The sequence below is a fragment of the Schistocerca gregaria genome, chromosome 2, assembly GCF_023897955.1.
Source record: "Schistocerca gregaria isolate iqSchGreg1 chromosome 2, iqSchGreg1.2, whole genome shotgun sequence".
NCBI lineage: Eukaryota > Metazoa > Arthropoda > Insecta > Orthoptera > Acrididae > Schistocerca > Schistocerca gregaria.
The window spans coordinates 650,447,346-650,469,874 of NC_064921.1; the positions used below are offsets into that span (position 1 = coordinate 650,447,346).

The 22,529-nt window shown below is 43.5% G+C and overlaps 1 protein-coding gene across 1 annotated transcript in view; it reads right to left on the reverse strand.

Annotated features, from left to right (window-relative positions):
- LOC126335918 (Down syndrome cell adhesion molecule-like protein Dscam2) overlaps positions 1-22,529 on the reverse strand; it is a 166,539-nt gene that overhangs the window by 131,403 nt on the left and 12,607 nt on the right. Inside the window, exon 6 of the mRNA XM_049999391.1 lies at positions 12,848-13,086. Coding sequence (XP_049855348.1) covers positions 12,848-13,086 — 239 coding nt within the window. The remainder of the gene's footprint in view (positions 1-12,847; positions 13,087-22,529) is intronic.

The window sequence follows — 22,529 nt, forward strand, 5'->3', positions numbered from 1 at the left end:
AAAAGGTCTTATTAAACATAGGTCTGAACCATTTGCAAGATAACTGCGACGTTGTGGTTACCAGCCACTGCTGACGTGATTCTGTGTAAACGCCGCGTGCCGGTCCGGGGTGTGGTCTATGTTTACATTTTCGAGACGTGGAGTTATGAACAAACTGGATACGACGGCAAAGTACACAGTCAGGCTGCCACTCACGTCAGTTGTTTGCGGAGCGTCAGTTGTACGAGTGTTGGTGATAATGCGAAAATATTACAGTAACAAGGAGTATGCGGATGTGCATTTCATTACTCGTGCGGCAGGGCTAACAGGTATTGTGCGGAAGGCGGCACGCTTTTACCAAGAACCATATCCTGCCCGAAGGCACCCCGACAGTGCTTCAACGCTTCCGAGATGCACATGGCTGTGGGTAGATCTGTACGTATTACGCCTATGCTTGATGATGTTGTGCTGGAAAGAGTCGAACACTCGCCATGTCTCTACAGGGAGATGTGACACACAGATTCTTGGAATGAGCCACAGTAGTGTTTGCCGAAGGCGACACACTGTTTCTACAACAGCAGTTCTCTCAACGTCTTCATCAGAAGCATAATGATGTCCCCGAAGATCGTCTTTCATGATCGGGAACAGATGGAAGTCAGACGCTGCTAAATATGGACTGTACGGAGAATGCCATACGGTGGTGAGATTAAGTCTCTGAAGTTCTGCTGAGGTGGCACGTGAAATGTATGGTTTGGCATTGTCATGCTGCAGGAAAACATTTCCCTTTTCCTTTCGAACGCTTGTTAACCGTTGTTTTCGAGTTCGCAGCGTTGTGATGTAACGCTCTGAATTTATTGTTGTTCCACGATAAAGGAAATCAACATGGCTAACACCATCTGCGTCGCAGAACACTGTGGCCATGATTTTTCTAGCTGAGGGCTGCATCTTGAATTTCGTTTTCTGGGACGAATCTTTGTGTCGATATTCCATAGACTCACGTTTCCTCTCCGGGTCTTAATGATATACCCACGTTTCGTCTCCTGTCACAATTGAATGGAGAAAGGCGTCACCTTCATTCTCGTAACCCGAGAGTAGTTCCTGGCAAATTTCTAGTCTCTGAGCTTTCATTTTAATAGTCAGCAACTGGGGTACCCAGCGAGCACAGATCTTCCGATAGCCAAGCAAAGCAATAATGTGACCCACACGTTCTTGTGAAATGCAAGTTGTGCTTGCAATGTTTCTCTGAGTGATACGACGATCGTCCTGAATCAATTTGTCAATAATTTGCTTGTGAAACTTGGTGGTTGCTGTCACATGACGTCCAACTCTTTGTTTGTCACGCAAGTCAGACGTTCCCGCCTCAACATCGTTAAACTTACTCACTCAACGACGCATAGTGCTCACATCAACACAATCACCATAAACTCCTTTCATTCTCTGGTAAATCTCTTTTGGGGTGACACCTTCAGCTGTCAAGAATTCAATGACTTAATTCGCACTGACCGACCGTTTGCGCATACTGTACATTGTAATAACACAACCGTTCAGTGCTAAGGCTTCCCGCCGACTGGAGCTGTAGAGAAGAGGCTATGGAACAAGCCAGTACCTGCCGCATACCAATGTTGCCAACTGTTGAAGAGTTACGGAGATGGAGGCGTTACTTTTTAGTCAACCCTCGTATATCACAAAACAATGCACCCATACTACCTCCAACGCGTTCAATTTCTCAATGAGGCTGTCACTGGTTCTAGACTGACGTTCAGTCAGCAAGCTGTAGGCAACTCTACGCTTGACAGTAGCATTTTATTTGCAAATGAAGCAGTGTTGCTGGTGATGGTGTGTTGAATTATCACAATTATTACGTTTGGAGTCATATGGACTCCAGCCACGCGCTGTGCGTGAGTCTCAACATCAGTAACATTTTTCATTGAATGTATGGTTCGGGGTATTAGGTGACTGTCTCAGTAGGCCGTACACGTTACACAAACATACTGAATGGGCGGAATTGTCTTCGGTTTCTGTGGCGTCATTTTGCAGGATTGCTTGAGGATATCTCCTTAAAGCAACGCTAGAGGACGTGGTACATACATGACCCTCATAAAACTTTTCATAATGATTCTGACCACTCTATATATACGAGTTTGAAAGAGTTCACAACACCAAATGGTGTCTGGAAGTACTCTGTGTGGCGTTGGATCCCGTATAACAGTCTTCAGCTGACGATATGTGTTTCATCGGTGGCCGCGCTCGTGTTTGGTAAAACATCCATATTTGGCCTCTGTAGGACTCATCTCTAGCAAGGGTGGCTCTGCAAGAACTCTTAGAAAGTGGTTTGAACTACTAGAGCACTCTGTAAATTCAGAGGTGGTCTCCGCGACGGCGCTAACGTACGGCATGGTAGGAAGTCCGCAAAACCTCAGGTGAAGGTGGAGGGTTTTTAGATTTTTTAGTAAATAAAGACATTGTGGTCTTGGAGATTGTACGGTAGGCTGTGCTGAGAAATTAATTTTAAGAAAAAGAAAATCTCGACTGAGTAAGGTGACGCAGTGGTTAGCACACTGTATTCACATTCGGAAGGACGGCGGTTCGTGGCTGGCCATCCTGATTTATTTTTTTTGTGATTTCCGTAAATCACTTCAGGCAGATGCCGGGATGGTTCCTTTGAAAGGCATGGCCTACTTCCTTCCCCATCCTTCCCTAATAATATGAGACCGATGACCTCGCTGTCTGGGCCCCTCCATCAAACCAACCAACGAGCCAACCAAACAAACAAACAAATCCAGGACGTTGCGCCGTTCCCGAATTAATTAGTTTTGAAGATTGCCAATCAGCCGCTGTGCGCGCAAATTCAAGCGGTCCGCTAGAGACCCAGTTCGCCAAACGTGTTGTTAGTTTGGATTCCTAAAACTGAACAAGAGAGTGGTGCAAAAATTGGACGTGGTACGGCAGTAAGGATCGAGCTTGACCCGAAGGCTGAGCGGTCTCTAGCGCTCACATATATGCAGTGCGAATAACAGACAACTGTATCTGGCAGGCCACTTGGATTTGCGCGCAAGACCTAACTGGCTACCTTCAATGATAATTAACTCGGAAACGGTGCAACAATTTTCCTTAACAATAATTTCTGAGCACAATCAACGCTACAGCACCCTTAGAAGCTTTTCAGACTATCTAACCATCCTATATACTTTACACCTGATGTCCATAACCATGTTTGAGAACATTTTCCGTAATATTTACAATTATTAAACAAAGAAAACGTTTACAATGCCTTGAAAAGTAATATTCACTCTAAACTGAAGAAAATGTTGGTTAAATTTTATTTATTTTAAGAAAAGTCAATTGATACAGTTTCGCCTACCCATTAAGGCCTTGAATAACCTAAATGGTTTCAGTTCAGGCTGAAATGTGTCACTGCATTTCGTTGAACACGCCTATAGATTCAAATAGTTTGGTAAATGTTCTGAGAAGGGATTTATGAGGTAACGGCTGTCTTTATCACTGTTGTATTGTTAGTTTCTCCACACACAACAATATGTCTGCGAACATACAGATCATAGCACCGGAGATTTGCGCAGATAAAAGATATGTGCAAACCTGGAAGTTGGAGTTGGAGGTTTAAGTAAAATTGCTCAAATCTGTGGGCGCAAATGACATCTCCGCCGAAAGACCATAGTGGGTGGAGAAGATCTGGAGCGGACAAGTTGTCTCAGTCAGCTGTTTGTTTAGTCTAGCATTTTTCATCACTGCGTACACTGTGCATTCTAAAATGGTTGACAAGGGTTAGTGCTTTAGGAAGTTCACTGCTGAATTTACTAAAATATTTAGAAGCTACACATGCTTGTGGAATGTTAAGACCAATGATCACAGGAATCGAAATAAGAAGGCAGCTGCTTATAATTTTGTTAATAGAGAATACAAGAGCAGTTACCCATGTCAAAGAGGGAAACTTTGATGAAAAAAAAGTTGCAGATTGAACCTAAATTATAAGCTCTTCCTCATTTGGTCTTAGGAATCTGTCTTAAGTTTACCTACATAAGAGATCGTTGGCATACATCCACACACACGGAACCCCTGAACAATTATGACTGGACAAATATGAGCTGGTATAATGACTCACCATGTGCATCAGGAGGGCGACAGAAAATGAATGTTTGGGAGTTGCAGAGACCAGTCATCTATGAGATGTATGTATTACACTTCACAAAATGGACATCCTCATCATTGGAGAAGCGTTCCAAACAAAATATTAACTTGCACCGTGGACACCGGATGAAAAGTGGCACGCCACAGGGATCACAAAGGTTCGCGCCATCGAGATCGAAGGGGATCTCCTAAGGATTTACTAACTGTACAGGCCGTTAAGCTAGGTATCCACTTTTAAATAATGCATGTAGAATTATATTGATGTAACGGGACGATGAGAACTGATGGAATGTGATGGCAGGCTACCGAATGCGAAATACTCTGTCGCTTATCGTGCAACTGGCTATCCTTTAAGGCGTAGCTGCAGTAGTGTGATAATGTGTTTTATAGGTGCGGTAAAAAACAAACATCCAACGGCTGAATTTGTACAGTGGTTCCAGGTCGTATGAACTGCAATGTTACACACTTTTCAAGAGAGATGTTTGCTCTAAAGGAATATGATCGTTATATTCAGACCAGAAATAAAGAAAAAGTAAGTTATTTTAACCAGCTATTACTGGCCAGATTGGGCGAGCGGTTCTAGGCGCTACAGTCTGGAACCGCGCCACCGCTACGGTCGCAGGCTCGAATCCTGCCTTGGGCATAGATGTGTGTGATGTCCTTAGGTTAGTTAGGTTTAAGTATTTCTAAGTTCTTGGGGACTGATGACCTCAGAAGTTAAGTCCCGAAGTGCTAAGAGCCAATTTTACCAGCTATTGGCCAAAAGCAGTGATCATAACATAGTTGCAATTCTTTTACACTCACTTGCCCACTCTTGCTTGCTGTGACGTAAATTTTCGTTTGCGAGATAATACACGCAAGAAAGAATAGTAGGCGGCGGAGCACCTCCAGCTTCTTGCACCACAGTAAGCAACTTCCCAGCCAATTTACCGTCCAGATTAACAGTGGGCATAATTGTACACGAATGCGTTAAGGCATTGATATTAGCTGATGTATACCTCTAATTTCCAGGGTTCCTTTCATATGCATTTCCTCTTCAAATCCCGATTGGTCGATCTTGAAAAAATTCCTTACTAAATGATGAAATAAGTTTATCTCATCTACAAATTTTCGGGTCGGTCCGCAGTTTGCCGTGCATCGTCAATTGAATTTCATTATCTTATGCATTCAAATTCTGTAGCACTGTTTGAAGTTATGCAACCATCCACTTCTTCCTTGAAACCACTATGATCTATGTCGCGCGCAGTTTGATGTGCATTAAAGTAACGGGTCACTATCGTGCACGTACTGTAAACTGTATGGAACATTCTTGAAAAGCGCGAACACCAGTTTCTGTAACAAGTGCGACTTGTCCTCCCTTGAATATCGGAAGTTTTTCTTATGCACTACACGATCACATTGCTGCGGGCTTATTCGAAATATTTTCATAACTGTTTCTTTGCTATTTTGCGACGATCATCCATGTACATTATTTTGTTTGTACCCATTCCTTGGACAACTATTGATGATGATGATGATGTTTGGTTTGTGGGGTGCTCAACTGCGCAGTTATCAGCGCCCGTACAAATTCGCAACCTTTTCTCAGTCCAGTCTCGCCACTTTCATGAGTGATGATGAAATGACGAGGACAAAACAAACACCCAGTCGCCTCGAGGCAGGTGAAAACCCCTGACCCGGCCGGGAATGAACACTGGACCGCATGATCGGGAAGTGAAACGCGACCGCGAAACCACAAGCTGCGGACTTGGACAACTATTGTCCTTTATTATGTGTCACTGAAGGCGGGATATGTGGTTCTTTGCCCGACAAGGGTGATGAAGTAGTCATCTGTTCCATTATCACTTTTGCTTGTTAAGCACGTATGGTCATCATTGTACTCCTCATGTACATCGTCCGCATAGTCGAACGTATACGACCCAAACATTCCACTTACTCACCTTGCAGGAACGCTATTGTTCCACCAGCCACTTATTTCTCATTTTGTTAAATCTTTGGGCTCCTTTTTGACGACGTGTCAACTTCGGCAACTGTTATGGCTTTGTCTATCGTTGCCATTGCTCTACTTTGTATCAACACCACTAGCACCGTAGCACTGTTGTCAATTAAGCAGTTAAACTAAGCTCCGTAGCCTCTTGCTGTGCTGACCATTGGATACCTCCAGCCCAGTCTCGTGTTGCCATTAGCAGTCAATATTGCGTTTGCATTGTAGACAAAATATGGGGCGTTGAATTCCGTAATCATCACTGATCTTCTATGACGTCGCACTCATGGGGTTCCTTGACAGTACTGGCCTATAACTATGATCTTTTGTGGTAGTGTGAAAAAAATAAAACAGAAGTGTCTTCAGGTACATAGGGATTCTTATATTTCCGTGGCATTTCATGTACTGGCTAATGGAATACCTAATTTATAAGAAAGGCTGAACTGTAGAGTTCACTACTAAAATATTAAAAGCAAAACTTTCCAGATACACTGTGAATCCTTATCTAGAGTTCAAAATGGAACTTAATGTTCTGGAGGAATAGTTTATGAAAGGTCGTTTACAGACTTCTAGAAGGAATTAAAAATCGCTTTCTGCTAGGAATAAATTAAATGAGACCTCATTGGCCATTCCTATAATTTAGTAAAACGTATGGACTTGAAAACGCACCGAAGAATGTAAAAAATATTATTTATACCACAAACAATTAGTCTTTTACACAACTGAAATACTTTACTTGTCTTAATGAAATTCTTCTTCAGGGTAGTGTTATAGATTCGTGTATTACTTCCCTCAATGCTTGTTTGAACATTTATGTCGAAAATTATACGAAAATCTTTGTAGCTTCTCCCTGTTTTCTGGAATCCCAAACTTGCTATCAGGTGAAATTACACTCGTTCAAGTATTTTGGCCATGTTATGTGAACAGTTACAAGCGGCCCTGAATATTTACACGTATCCATGCCCATTTACAAACAATGTCGCGGTCTTTGGGGTCACCGTGTCATTAGCGAAGTAAATCAACACCTCTTGTGAGTACTGCCATCGCTTGAGCAGGCATTGTGTTGAACATTAACAGCGTTGTTTGCGCCTCTGACACTTCGCTAACGTTTCTTAATGGCTAGGTTCCATCACAGACCACAGTAGAAATTCTGCACTATGTTTTAGTATCCTGAACTGACCTATCCTTTATGAAAGTGTAGCCGCTTGCGTCTGAAAGTTTTTCGTGAACAGACAGAAAGCTGACCAGCAGTAGACTGAAATTGTCTCGTGTGGACGCACAACATTTCGTCGATTTATTGCACGCGCAGATATTCTCGCTGACGGAGCCTTGCTTGTAGACCGGCGTTGTGAGTCACTAGTGCTAGATAACTGATGATGGGACAATACACAACAGGCTTCAAAACAAAAAGGTGAAGTAGTTAATCGTATGGATAATCTATTATGTAAAATTAATTATCTTGAAAGAAAAATCGGTACATCCGTAATCGACTGAGAGAGTAGTAACGATTAATTGATTAACTCCAATAATTAGGTCATCGCTAGTTGAACGAGCTTGTCGAAGCAAGGCCTATGTAGATGTGTGGCGAGCTAGTCGTGGCGAGAATCATCCATGTAACAACACTATGAACTTGTGAAATTTCTACACGAGTTTGTGGAGGTAGACAAGTCTTTCACGGTCGACTTTGTGGCCTTTAACTCTGACAGCAGCGTGACGTTAAAGACTTGTAAAATCTCTGTTTCTCCACAGCAGATTTTTTTCCAATTTGTTGAACATCAGTTTAGAGTTCAGAACTTAGTGAATCCTTTATCGGGCTTGGGGATCAATCTGTCATTGCACTTGTTACAGTTATGCAAGTTTGGAACAAACCTTTTTATTTGATAAAAAATACCGACACAGTGTTTATGGCGTTTTCATTTCGTCAGTCGCATACTGCCAGCAGTTATCTGGAAGTTGGCACCACGGAAATCGGACAATGCTGGGATGTGGCCATCTCTTACAAATCAACACAACCGTCGAACGTTATAAATCGGTCACATAAATTATTAAGCCATTGTACATAAAGTCATAAAGTGTATGCCCGCATCTCGTGGTCGTGCGGCAGCGTTCTCGCTTCCCAGGCCCGGGTTCCCGGGTTCGATTCCCGGCGGGGTCAGGGATTTTCTCGCCCTCGTGATGGCTGGGTGTTATGTGATGTCCTTAGGTTAGTTAGGTTTAAGTAGTTCTAAGTTCTAGGGGACTGATGACCATGGATGTTAAGTCCCATAGTGCTCAGAGGCATTTGAACCATAAAGTGTACACACACACACACACACACACACACACACACACACACACACACACACAGAGAGAGAGAGAGAGAGAGAGAGAGAGAGAGAGAGTTTGGTCACAACTTTTGACTCTGAGTCTCAACGCCAACTTTTCATAGCCGACTGTCACATGCTTAATTTTCACACATGGCGGTGGAAGCCATGATGTTTCAGGTGGATTGCAGACATGACATAAGTCACAGTGTTTGACCATATGGCATTCTCGTTATTTATTGAAAATTCTGTACTTAAACTTGCATTTTATAGCTGTGAAACACATAACTTATTATAGAGTTCAGTTCGGATTTTGAGAATGCCTGGTCTAAGTGACAATGATAACTGGTGTAAATATAGAAATAAGAATGCATATACGTGTGTATTAAGCACGTGCACACAGGCACCCGTGTGTGTTCCAGAATATTCCTGGAATACTTGTAATAATTCCAACCAGTCCTCTTACACATACGGTTTTCTATCTGGAAGAGATTACTGATGGGTAACACACTCCTAGTACCCCTAGGGATGGAGGACTTGGAGCAATTTCCACCGAAGTTGGTCCTCACATGATTTACCATCTATAAGGAAGAAGTCCCCCATGAACCATGGACCTTGCCGTTGGTGGGGAGGCTTGCGTGCCTCAGCGATACAGATGGCCGTACCGTAGGTGCAACCACAACGGAGGGGTATCTGTTGAGAGGCCAGACAAACGTGTGGTTCCTGAAGAGGGGCAGCAGCCTTTTCAGTAGTTGCAGGGGCAACAGTCTGGATGATTGACTGATCTGGCCTTGCAACATTAACCAAAACGGCCTTGCTGTGCTGGTACTGCGAACGGCTGAAAGCAAGGGAAAACTACAGCCGTAATTTTTCCCGAGGACATGCAGCTTTACTGTATGATTAAATGATGATGGCATCCTCTTGGGTAAAATATTCCGGAGGTAAAATAGTCCCCCATTCGGATCTCCGGGCGGGGACTACTCAGGAGGATGTCGTTATCAGGAGAAAGAAAACTGGCGTTCTACGGATCGGAGCGTGGAATGTCAGATCCCTTAATCGGGCAGGTAGGTTAGAAAATTTAAAAAGGGAAATGGATAGGTTAAAGTTAGATATAGTGGGAATTAGTGAAGTTCGGTGGCAGGAGGAACAAGACTACTGGTCAGGTGACTACAGGATTATAAACACAAAATCAAATAGGGGTAATGCAGGAGTAGGTTTAATAATGAATAGGAAAATAGGAATGCTGGTAAGCTACTACAAACAGCATAGTGAACGCATTATTGTGGCCAAGATAGATACGAAGCCCACACCTACTACAGTAGTACAAGTTTATATGCCAACTAGCTCTGCAGATGATGAAGAAATTGAAGAAATGTATGACGAAATAAAAGAAATTATTCAGATAGTGAAGGGAGACGAAAATTTAATAGTAATGGGTGACTGGAATTCGAGTGTAGGAAAAGGGAGAGAAGGAAACATAGTAGGTGAATATGGATTGGGGCTAAGAAACGAAAGAGGAAGCCGCCTAGTAGAATTTTGCACAGAGCACAAATTAATCATAGCTAACACTTGGTTTAAGAATCATGAAAGAAGGTTGTATACGTGGAAGAACCCTGGAGATACTAAAAGGTATCAGATAGATTATATAATGGTAAGACAGAGATTTAGGAACCAGGCTTTAAGTTGTAAGACATTTCCAGGGGCAGATGTGGACTCTGACCACAATCTATTGGTTATGACCTGTAGATTAAAACTGAAGAAACTGCAAAAATGTGAGAAATTAAGGAGATGGGACCTGGATAAACTGAAAGAACCAGAGGTTGTACAGAGTTTCAGAGAGAGCATAAGGGAACAATTGACAGGAATAGGGGAAAGAAATAAAGTAGAAGAAGAATGGGTAGCTCTGAGGGATGTAGTAGTGAAGGCAGCAGAGGATAAAGTAGGTAAAAAGACGAGGGCTGCTAGAAATCCTTGGGTAACAGAAGAAATATTGAATTTAATTGATGAAAGGAGAAAATATAAAAATGCAGTAAATGAAGCAGGCAAAAAGGAATACAAACGTCTCAAAAATGAGATCGACAGGAAGTGCAAAATGGCTAAACAGGGATGGCTAGAGGACAAATGTAAGGATGTAGAAGCTTATCTCACTAGGGGTAAGATAGATACTGCCTACAGGAAAATTAAAGAGACCTTTGGAGAGAAGAGAACCACGTGTATGAATATCAAGAGCTCAGATGGCAGCCCAGTTCTAAGCAAAGAAGGGAAGGCAGAAAGGTGGAAGGAGTATATAGAAGGTTTATACAAGGGCGATGTACTTGAGGACAATATTATGGAAATAGAAGAGGATGTAGATGAAGACGAAATGGGAGATACGATACTGCGTGAAGAGTTTGACAGAGCACTGAAAGACCTGAGTCGAAACAAGGCCCCCGGAGTAGACAAAATTCCATTAGAACTACTGACGGCCTTGGGAGAGCCAGTCATGACAAAACTCTACCAGCTGGTGAGCAAGATGTATGAGACAGGCGAAATACCCTCAGACTTCAAGAAGAATATAATAATTCCAATCCCAAAGAAAGCAGGTGCTGACAGATGTGAAAATTACCGAACTATCAGTTTAATAAGCCAAGGCTGCAAAATACTAACGCGAATTCTTTACAGACGAATGGAAAAACTGGTAGATGCAGACCTCGGGGAGGATCAGTTTGGATTCCGTCGAAATGTTGGAACACGTGAGGCAATACTGACCTTACGACTTATCTTAGAAGAAAGATTAAGAAAAGGCAAACCTACGTTTCTAGCATTTGTAGACTTAGAGAAAGCTTTTGACAATGTTGACTGGAATACTCTTTTTCAAATTCTAAAGGTGGCAGGGGTAAAATACAGGGAGCGAAAGGCTATTTATAATTTGTACAGAAACCAGATGGCAGTAATAAGAGTCGAGGGGCATGAAAGGGAAGCAGTGGTTGGGAAAGGAGTGAGACAGGGTTGTAGCCTCTCCCCGATGTTATTCAATCAGTATATTGAGCAAGCAGTAAAGGAAACAAAAGAAAAATTTGGAGTAGGTATTAAAATTCATGGAGACGAAGTAAAAACTTTGAGGTTCGCTGATGACATTGTAATTCTGTCAGAGACGGCAAAGGACTTGGAAGAGCAGTTGAACGGAATGGACAATGTCTTGAAAGGAGGATATAAGATGAACATTAACAAAAGCAAAACGAGGATAATGGAATGTAGTCAAATTAAATCGGGTGATGCTGAGGGAATTAGATTAGGAAATGAGACACTTAAAGTAGTAAAGGAGTTTTGCTATTTAGGAAGTAAAATAACTGATGATGGTCGAAGTAGAGAGGATATAAAATGTAGACTGGCAATGGCAAAGAAAGCGTTTCTGAAGAAGAGAAATTTGTTAACATCGAATATAGATTTATGTATCAGGAAGTCGTTTCTGAAAGTATTTGTTTGGAGTGTAGCCATGTATGGAAGTGAAACATGGACGATTACTAGTTTGGACAAGAAGAGAATAGAAGCTTTCGAAATGTGGTGCTACAGAAGAATACTGAAGATAAGGTGGATAGATCACGTAACTAATGAGGAGGTATTGAATAGGATTGGGGAGAAGAGAAGTTTGTGGCACAACTTGACTAGAAGAAGGGATCGGTTGGTAGGACATGTTTTGAGGCATCAAGGGATCACAAATTTAGCATTGGAGGGCAGCGTGGAGGGTAAAAATCGTAGAGGGAGACCGAGAGATGAGTACACTAAGCAGATTCAGAAGGATGTAGGTTGCAGTAGGTACTGGGAGATGAAGCAGCTTGCACAGGATAGAGTAGCATGGAGAGCTGCATCAAACCAGTCTCAGGACTGAAGACAACAACAACAACAAGGAAGAAGTATGAGAGTGAGAGATCCTATCTCTCCTAATACAGAAGACGGGTTTGTGGAGAGGATGATGAGTAAAATAAGCGCAGCTCTGGAGTGCATGGAATAATTTCAGATGAGATGGGTACACATTTGAATTACTATTGGAAACATATCTCTTAGAGTAATATAGCTCCCGTTTCCCTGAGGATAGCATGAGACTGTCAGACTTTATAATCAGATGTTTTAGGATGTTGTTAGACTTTTTCCAGAGTTATGCTGTAACCTACCCACACATACAAGGAGTTTTGTTAGACCAAAAATTTGTTTATTTTAGCTCGTGTGAAGGAACTAAAAATATTGCTTATTTGAAGTTTTTCGTTGTATGAAATAATACAATAGGACACTTGTTTAAATTCTTTCACTTTATAAATTGAGTACTGTAGGTTACACACACTTTGAAAACCACCCAATTAAAACTGATTTTATGCTATAGCCGTATCTGAATTCTCTTCCTGTGTAAAAGAAGACTGTGATAGCCCGAGTACGCCAGCAGTAATGTGCATATTGTATTTACCTTCCAACTGACAAGCAGAGCCTCTGAATTCCTGACTTTGATTTTCACATCGCGGGGCGGTCCTCCTGGAACTTCTTCTGACGTGGTTACAGAAACGACGTCACTCGCATTAGACGTACCGACAGAATTCTCTGCGACTACCCGCAGCTGGTAGCTGTGAGCAGGGTGCAGGCCGGTGATGTGGGCCTTGGTCTGATCGCCGCTCACACTCACTCGCCGGACGTCCTTTGACCACGAACCTGGTAAGTGACAAACAAAGATTATGCAGATAGATGAATTACGATCACACATTACAGATGTTCGTTGCTCTGACACGGGCAATCTTAGGCTTTGTCTAAATCGCTTGCTCACCGCCTTGAACAAATGGCGCTCTTTTCGTTTCAAAGGTGGTGTCAAAGAATAATGTCTCACGGAGGAATGATGGAAGATTGAATTTTAACTTCTCGTCGACGACAAGCTCATTAAGGACGCCGCAAAAGCTCGGATTTGGGAAGAATGGTGAAAGCGATGGCCAGCGCACTTTCGAAGCAACCGTCTCAGCATTCGCCCTATGCGACTTAGGGAAATCACGGGAAAACATGGAAGGAACAAAAAAATGCTAGACCCGATAGCAAGGCTGATGTAGTACAGAACGTAAAGAACAACCGGAGAAACTATAGAATCAAATAATACTAAACTATGTGTGTCTTTCTCACTTCACAGTGAAGAGAAAAGCGTGTAATGACACAAGAAAACGAAGTATTTCAATATGCTCTGAGAATCAGCGGCCTAAACACAATCAAGTATAATCGTAGTAGAAGTATAGTATCAGTATCACATTTCTCTGCAAAACTTTAAGGACGACATAGATAAAGTAACGTAATATAATAAGAACACAAGCTGTGACATTGTCGCGAGTAACAGAGTGATCCGTATATAGAATAAATTTCCTTTAATTTAAGTCTATGGTCACAAACTTTTTCTCAGATTACCGGTTTCGGTCAAAAACATTTGATGATCTCACTATGGCTGCAGTATATTAGGACACTGTTTTTATAAAAAACACAGATCTGAAGATGTCATTATAGACCGAAATCGGTAATATGTGAACAAAAAGTTCGTGACCATAGACGTAAATTAAAGGAAATTTATATAATAACTCGTATATGGAAATGAATGGAAGCGTGGGAGCATGTTGCCAGAGATGTCCCGATCGTGCACAGAAAGCTGGATGTCACGAGGCATGAGATCAGCATGACTACAAAGCCAAATGGGGCTGCCCCGCAACACGAGGCAGTTGAAGGAACGGGAAAAGACAGTGCTTGTTAATCAGCTACGGCGCACTGTGGTGATGTTCTTTATTACAACATGACCCCGAAACAACATTTTTCACATGTTTAAGGAAAACTGGAAAACAAGAAGAAGAACGAAGTGTAACGAGTGTAGCCCAGTAGTTTGGTGTTGCCCACAGCATTGTTTACGTGCATAGGGAGCATTCCGAATCACAATCACTGCTGTCCACATTAGAGGAGGTGGTCGACCACTGTCAAATATAGCTGTTGATGCTCGCTACATTGTGCAACAGGCAAGAAGGGACCCATATCAAACAGCAGGTGCAATTGCAATGACATTTAACAGGACTGCAAGCCACGCAATCTGACATTGCTTAGTGGCATGGCGTCGAGTTCCTTTGAGACACCCTCACATCGGCCGCACCGTTTGCAATTGTGTGAAGAGAGTAGAGACTGTACCCACAAGGAGTGAACCCACGTGCTCTTCTCGGATGAGAGCAGATTTGCAGGATGAAATTTTCACACTGCAGCGGAGTGTGATCTGATATGAAACTTCCTGGCAGATTAAAACTGTGTGCCGGACCGAGACTCGAACTCGGGAAATTGCCTTTCGCGGGCAAGTGCTCTACCCTCTGAGCTACCCAAGCACGACTCATGCCCCGCTCTCACAGCTTTACTTCCGCCAATACCTCGTCTCCTCCCTTCCAAACTTCACAGAAGCTCCCCTGCTAAACTTGCAGAACCAGCTCTCCTGGAAGACATGGCTTTACTATAGCTTGGGGGATGTTTCCAGAATGAAATTTTCATTCTGCAGCAGAGTACGAGAGAGCAGATTTAGTCTGAGTAATGATTATGGACCTACTGTCATACGGTGAAATGTGGGAACAAGTAATGCACTCGCGAACATTGTAGAACCTGATCGTTTTAGTGGCCCACGTGTTATGGAATGGGGAGGCATAATGTTGCATGGGTGGACTGACATCCAAATCTTTGAACGCCGTAAACTCACCGGTCAACGCACTTGTGGCATTAAACACCCTCCCCATGTGCATCTTCTCAGGGATGATTTCGATCATGACTTCATTTTACGGATAACAATGCGCGACCATATCAAACGATGCAGATCAAGAAGACATGGGAACGAGAGGATATGCGTTTCGCCAACTTAAAACCCATCGAGCACGTTTGAGACGAACTGGAGAACCATTGCAGCGTGTACACATGCACCAACGAACGTCCAGCTGTTATCAACCGCACTGGCAAAGGAATGTGAAATTCATTCAACCACAGCATAATAGTCTGGAACATTTTATTAATTGTGACTTCTCCAACCGTGACAGTTTACATTTTGCAGAGGAATGAAAAGCTTTACCACAAGAACGTCTTACCAACGTTGTGGCCAGCATGGGAGCACGTTACGGAGCATGAACTGCCGCCCGTGATGATCACACACACAGTATTAAAGGACCATGTCCCGTCTTTAGAAAATGTCCAGTATCATCATGAATCATGGCGTCTTCAGTGTGATTATTGTTTTTGAGTAGCAGTGTTCCTTCTGTTGATCCCACTGCGTATTTGTTTCAGTTACTTTTTGTACTATAATGTGGCAGTTGTTCCTATGTGCCGTCCAAGTTTCATCGAGCTGTGTTACTTGGCAGTGAAAGTTACTTTCGCCCTTAAGTTTTACACACCAGTGCAGTATTTTTAATATACGTTTTAGTGGTAATAGTTGCTGTGGCAGTAATAGCAATGTGGCCTATTAATCTATCTGTTATATACAGGGTGTCCCACATTACTCTGCCACCTCATATACCGATTGGTTATAATTAAACCTTCCCTATTTAGCACGTTATAACACGGAAACTAATTACCGTACGAGTACCAAACTTGGCATCATAAATGTCCAGAGTATAGGGTGCATGATTTTCATGCGTCACAGCGCCACAGCCCAGTTCCAATTTTGACCACCTGATGCTGTGATCAGCCATCGTGATTCATAGTCTCACACACCTGACCAGTCGCAGTGAACTTGTTGACGTATCAACATGAGCTTTGACAAAAGGAGCAGCAAAATGTGAAGCTCTATTATCCATCAATCAACTCGAATGTGAGTGTCTGCAGTTTTCAACATTGCAGCAGTCACAGCTGTGTGAGGTCGGACGGCGCGTGCGGAGAGCGGACAGATTTACGTGGCCTTATTGCGATGACAGATGCGTCGCCCACTAACTCAGCGTGCCTCTGTTTACTGCTAGGTGTCCGTAGACACCGCAAGCGCTTATGAATGTCTGGGATGCTCTGGCTTTCCACAAAAGAAACTCAATGGAAGTTCTGCTTGCAGCGCACTTCCGTTACAGATGTTTTAAAGACTACTTACACCTAACTATAGAGGCTTAAGCGGGAATATTCCACGATGATCCAAAACAAATTCGTCAACCGGAACTGGACGAGAAAAACAGTGTTGCATTACTCTTTGATGGCCCCTCGTGTGTTATGTCAAGTTATGTGCAAATATACCCTATTGTTATTGTAGCAACGGACTCTGAGCACTATGGCATTCAATTTCTGATGTCATCAGTCCCCTAGAACTTAGAACTACTTAAACCTAACTAACTTAAGAACATCACACACATCCACGCCCGATGTAACAATGGAAGTAGTGATAAAATAAAAGAAAATGATTAAGTAAAGACTGATGTATAGTTCCACACTAAATAATATCGGTTTAAATGTATCACTGACATCGGGAAGTACTTACAATGTGGAAGGTACAAAAAGTTGGTGCGCAGGCCCGAAAGCGAATGGAGACAATGACACAATCTGTAGCATGCCTTCAGTGTAGTAAGATGTAGTGAGCATGGTAAATACAAGGCCAGAGCTGTGAGCAGTTAATAGTCTGACTACAGCAAATTCAATAAGTAGCGAGTTGCCATACCTCAGTAAAGGACTGAGCTGTGCTCTGCGATTTTATTTCGCGCTTACAGTTAACATTTGTTGGTGAAAAGTACTGTGGCTTGTACTGTCGCAAAAGTGCAGATATTCTACCACCTGGGGGAAGAAGAAGGTTAGAGTGGAGGCAATATGGAGGTTTTCGTATTTAAATATCAATTAACTGCCTCCAATAAATTGCGTACATGATGCACAGCAAGAGGAGTATGAATGCACATAACAGCACTTCAAGACGATAACATGCTTACGCGTACGTGATCGTTATTACACGAAGTCGTTGTTAAGAGCGACCAGCACATTTGAGAGATCGTTTCGTGGACAACGGCTACAGAAAGGTAAGACTGAAAAATTAATTATATATATAATAGTTTGTGACAGGGTGAGAGAAAACCTTACAGCAAGTTTGAACAATATAAATTGTGCTGAAATGCTGTTTTTTTAATGACTAACAGTCTCTCAGACAAACATTTCATTTTTCTTAGATGCGTATATATTGTGTAAAGAACCTGAGAGATTTCTTAATTACACTCCTGGAAATTGAAATAAGAACACCGTGAATTCATTGTCCCAGGAAGGGCAAACTTTATTGACACATTCCTGGGGTCAGATACATCACATGATCACACTGACAGAACCACAGGCACATAGACACAGGCAACAGAGCATGCACAATGTCGGCACTAGTACAGTGTATATCCACCTTTCGCAGCAATGCAGGCTGCTATTCTCCCATGGAGACGATCGTAGAGATGCTGGATGTAGTCCTGTGGAACGGCTTGCCATGCCATTTCCACCTGGCGCCTCAGTTGGACTAGCGTTCGTGCTGGACGTGCAGATAGCGTGAGACGATGCTTCATCCAGTCCCAAACATGCTCAATGGGGGACAGATCCGGAGATCTTGCTGGCCAGGGTAGTTGACTTACATCTTCTAGATCACGTTGGGTGGCACGAGATACATGCGGACGTGCATTGTCCTGTTGGAACAGCAAGTTCCCTTGCCGGTCTAGGAATGGTAGAACGATGGGTTCGATGACGGTTTGGATGTACCGTGCACTATTCAGAGTCCCCTCGACGATCACCAGAGGTGTACGGCCAGTGTAGGAGATCGTTCCCCACACCATGATGCCGGGAGTTGGCCCTGTGTGCCTAGGTCGTATGCAGTCCTGATTGTGTCGCTCACCTGCACGGCGCCAAACACGCATAAGACCATCATTGGCACCGAGGCAGAAGCGACTCTCATCGCTGAAGACGACACGTCTCCATTCGTCCCTCCATTCACGCCTGTCGCGACACCACTGGAGGCGGACTGCACGATGTTGGGGCGTGAGCTAAAGACGGCCTAACGGTGTGCAAGACCGTAGCCCAGCTTCATGGAGACGGTTGCGAATAGTCCTCGCCGATACCCCAGGAGCAACAGTGTCCGTAATTTGCTGGGAAGTGGCGGTGCGGTCCCCTACGGCACTGCGTAGGATCCTACGGTCTTGGCGTGCATCCGTGCGTCGCTGCGGTCCGGTCCCAGGTCGACGGGCACGTGCACCTTCCGCCGACCACTGGCGACAACATCGATGTACTGTGGAGACCTCACGCCCCACGTGTTGAGCAATTCGGCGGTACGTCCACGCGGCCTCCCGCATGCCCACTATACGCCCTCGCTCAAAGTCCGTCAACTGCACATACGGTTCACGTCCACGCTGTCGCGGCATGCTACCAGTGTTAAAGACTGCGATGGAGCTCCGTATGCCACGGCAAACTGGCTGACACTGACGGCGGCGGTGCACAAATGCTGCGCAGCTAGCGCCATTCGACGGCCAACACCGCGGTTCCTGGTGTGTCCGCTGTGCCGTGCGTGTGATCATTGCTTGTACAGCCCTCTCGCAGTGTCCGGAGCAAGTATGGTGGGTCTGACACACCGGTGTCAATGTGTTCTTTTTTCCATTTCCAGGAGTGTAACTTTAAAAGAAATGATTATTAATAGTGATTCACAGTTAATGCACCGGCGTGCATTTTTGAAGTGGTTCTCTTTAACATGTTTTGTAGGAAACCGATGTAAATACTGAAGGCCTTCAGCCAAGTAGCAGGACAATTTTTGTTCTGAAGTAGTAACGTAAGGAGTAATTATTTCCATGTATTATTTGAATAACAAATACAGCAGTTAACGCTTCAGTGAAACTGTAACAGGGGCAGTAGTTTTTTGCAATGCATTATTCTCAGTACTATAACATTGGTCACTTAAACTTACAGATGTAGTAATGACTGCACACATTACTAACTAACAAGAAATATGAAAGTTGTTTAATTCAGTGTCTGAACTCGGACACGACAGTGTAATAATTAAATGAATACAGTAGAAAAGTGCAAGTAAAATGAAACTTTGTGAATTTTAAAATTTTCCCGTCAAATTGACTGTTCAAACAATCTGTTACTAAGAAAGGCCGGAGTTTATAAGATACCGTGCCAATGTCCTATGGCTTACAGAGGTCAAACCACATGCACCGTGAAAGAACGCTGCACTGAACATCAACGTTACACCCGCCTTTTGCAGCCAAGCAAGTCCGCTATTGCTGAACATTGTATTTCTACTGGACATTCAATGCAGTATGAGAAAAAAAAAATGATTTTGTCCACAGCAACGTCTTTCTGGGGCTCCATTATTAAAGACTCCGTAGAAATACGTCTGGCGGAAAATCTGTTAAACCGCGACAGAGGCTACCAGCTGGAATCCCATCATCTCCACGATTTTCTCAAATCGAAGACTACAGAGTGCGTCGACGGCCGCGGCAAACAGCAACGCAGAGGGCGACTGAGTTCTGCTATTCCACCAGCGAGGGCGCTGCCGGCGGGCAGGTGATTCATCTATCAAGTTTTCGACGCATGTGCAGAATGGTTACAGTACCCTATATATCGCGGAACGGAGGACGTTTTCGCCAGTCTGCGACGGCTCACCTGAAGATGACTGGCCGGTGCCCAGATGAAATATCGTGCGAAGTATTGAACGACGACCGGCTGCAAGCCAGAAATTTGTTTGAACAAAATAAAACTTCGTTTTTATGGTAATAGTGTTAGTACAAGTAAACAGTTCAAAGTTATTAAATGAGTGTTGCCTTTGCTTACACAAAAATAGTGATACCACTTCGCATTGGACAGGTGAAACTTAGCTGATTCAGTAAATACACGTTGTCAGCTTCGCAAGTCGATAAAACACCGTCCGAACAGGACTTGAAGGCACAACGATGGGTCTTGCAAGTAGATGCTTTGCTTATATAGGTTGTTACGTTAAATCTGACTTAAATTTGAAGATTACACAGTAATTTCAATTAAGAAAGCATTAGTTTTACACAGTAATTACAATCTCTTGTTTTAAGAGTACATAATAGCTTTCCATGTCAGTCAGAGATTATGCTGTTTTCCACAAAGCATTTGTTACTTTTTAATAATTTTAAATTATTAAAGTGATCTTTCACAATAATATTTTGGCAGACTTTTATGATATCATTAAACTTTTAGGTGTATTGTTTAATGATAAGTACTGGCTTTGCCTTAAATGTGTGTACTATACTGCCACCAACTGTCTTCCAGAAGAAGAAGCAAAAGCAGGTTTGGAAGTGATGTCATTCATTAAAGGCCAATTTGCAGTGTATTTTTGTACCTTTGGATACTGATTACTAAAGAATTAGCTGAGTCGCAATCTAGGCGCACTGTAACTGTTTAGGAGTAAGTGATTAAATACTACGTGTAGAAGATAGCTGTCGTTTATAACTTCTTATACATTAAAAATGATTGAACGCAGGTCGTTTCTATTATTAAACCAAGTAACTTCTTCAAGACTACTTTGTAAATGCGACCGTGTATTCAAACTAATAAGAGAAATTAATTAGTTAACTTAGGTGTACCATACTAATTACTTAGCTGAATAATAGATGTTATTTAATTAAATTCCAAATGGAGTGCAGGGAATGAATGAGGGCTGTCAGGTTCGTTTTATAAATAACAAGGCTTATCATAACTCATATAAATCACGTTAGGGTTGTCGCTGCATTGATGGGCAGAAGCTATTCTAAATCTGGATCGTTGGATTTATGGATCTCGGTGAATATGACAAAAGAAGGTAGAACCGTTGTAAGCAGGGCTGCACGCCGTCATTATTGGTTTGACGAACAGTCTGTCGCAAATCTATTGGGCCGCTATTCATCCTTTCTTAATTTCCTAGAAAATGTTTGGGACTGTTTGGGACAGGGAGTTAAATGTAGCTATAACTACCCTCGAAATGTGGTAACTCCACGCAAGGGCGCCCACACGATAGTTTACAGGCGTCGACTTTGGCCTGATCCAGCGAGGCGTGCGGATCGCTGCTGACAAAAAAATGGTTCAAATGGCTCTGAAAACTATGGGACTTAACATATAAGGTCATCAGTCCCCTAGAACTTAAAACTACTTAAACCTAACTAACCTAAGGACATCACACACATCCATGGCCGAGACAGGATTCGAACCTGCGACCGTAGCAGTCGAGTGATTCCGGATGGAAGCGCCTAGAACCACTGTGACAATGTGCACTACGCCTACTGAGCTCGTGAAGAAGTTGTGCGCTGTGGCCGCGGCGCAAAGCAAACTGCTTGCCGTTGTTTTAATCATTCGGTAGCTCACTGAGTCTGCCTATCAGGCCAAGGAGATTCGAGAAGTCGAAACCTGTTACCGAATTTGTACGAGAAGTGCAGAGGCGGGTGACAGCACTGTCCGACTTGAAAACGAGCTGCGCAAAGCACGAGGTGATCTATGAGTCTGTGGATTCAAATTCGATGATCTATGTGGAGGCAGAAAAATGGCGATCAAAAGCACTGTGACCACCCATATGGCCGACGCACCACTGGTGTGAGAGAAGACAACTGCTGCAAAAAGTATGAAGACTATCAAAGCACTCCTGAGAGGGCTGCCTTGGTGCTGTGATGAAACAGCAGTCCGAGAAGGGCTCTTGAGCACAGGGTTCGGTAACACGACTGTACGGCTGCAAAACTGAACCGACAAGAGGAGACTACCGTCGTTTACCGTCACAGTGCAAACTACGGACGGCTGTAGCGACGTCTTATCACTGAGAAGGTTGCTGGGTTTCCCTGCGACTGCAAAAGCTCTCCCGTCCGGCATGGACTCTCAGCCCCAGTGCTCCAAGTGCCAGGACGAGGCCTATGTAGCGAAGTTCTGCAGCAACGCAGTGCGGTGTGTTAACTGCTCAGGCGGGCACGACAGCCGCAGATAAGCTCTGCCTACCTGTGTGTGCTTGGTGCGTCTTTTTCAAACCAAAGCCGGGCCGAAGGTGGCGTAGCGGTCGAGGCCGCACCGACGCAGCGGAGGAGAAGACGAAGACGACGACGGACTAAGACCAGCCCTGTAGAGGAACAGCTCGGAGGCTCTCCCCGCCAACAGCGGGGACGACCGCCCGAAGGCGGACGGTCGGGTGGAGATTCCGAGAA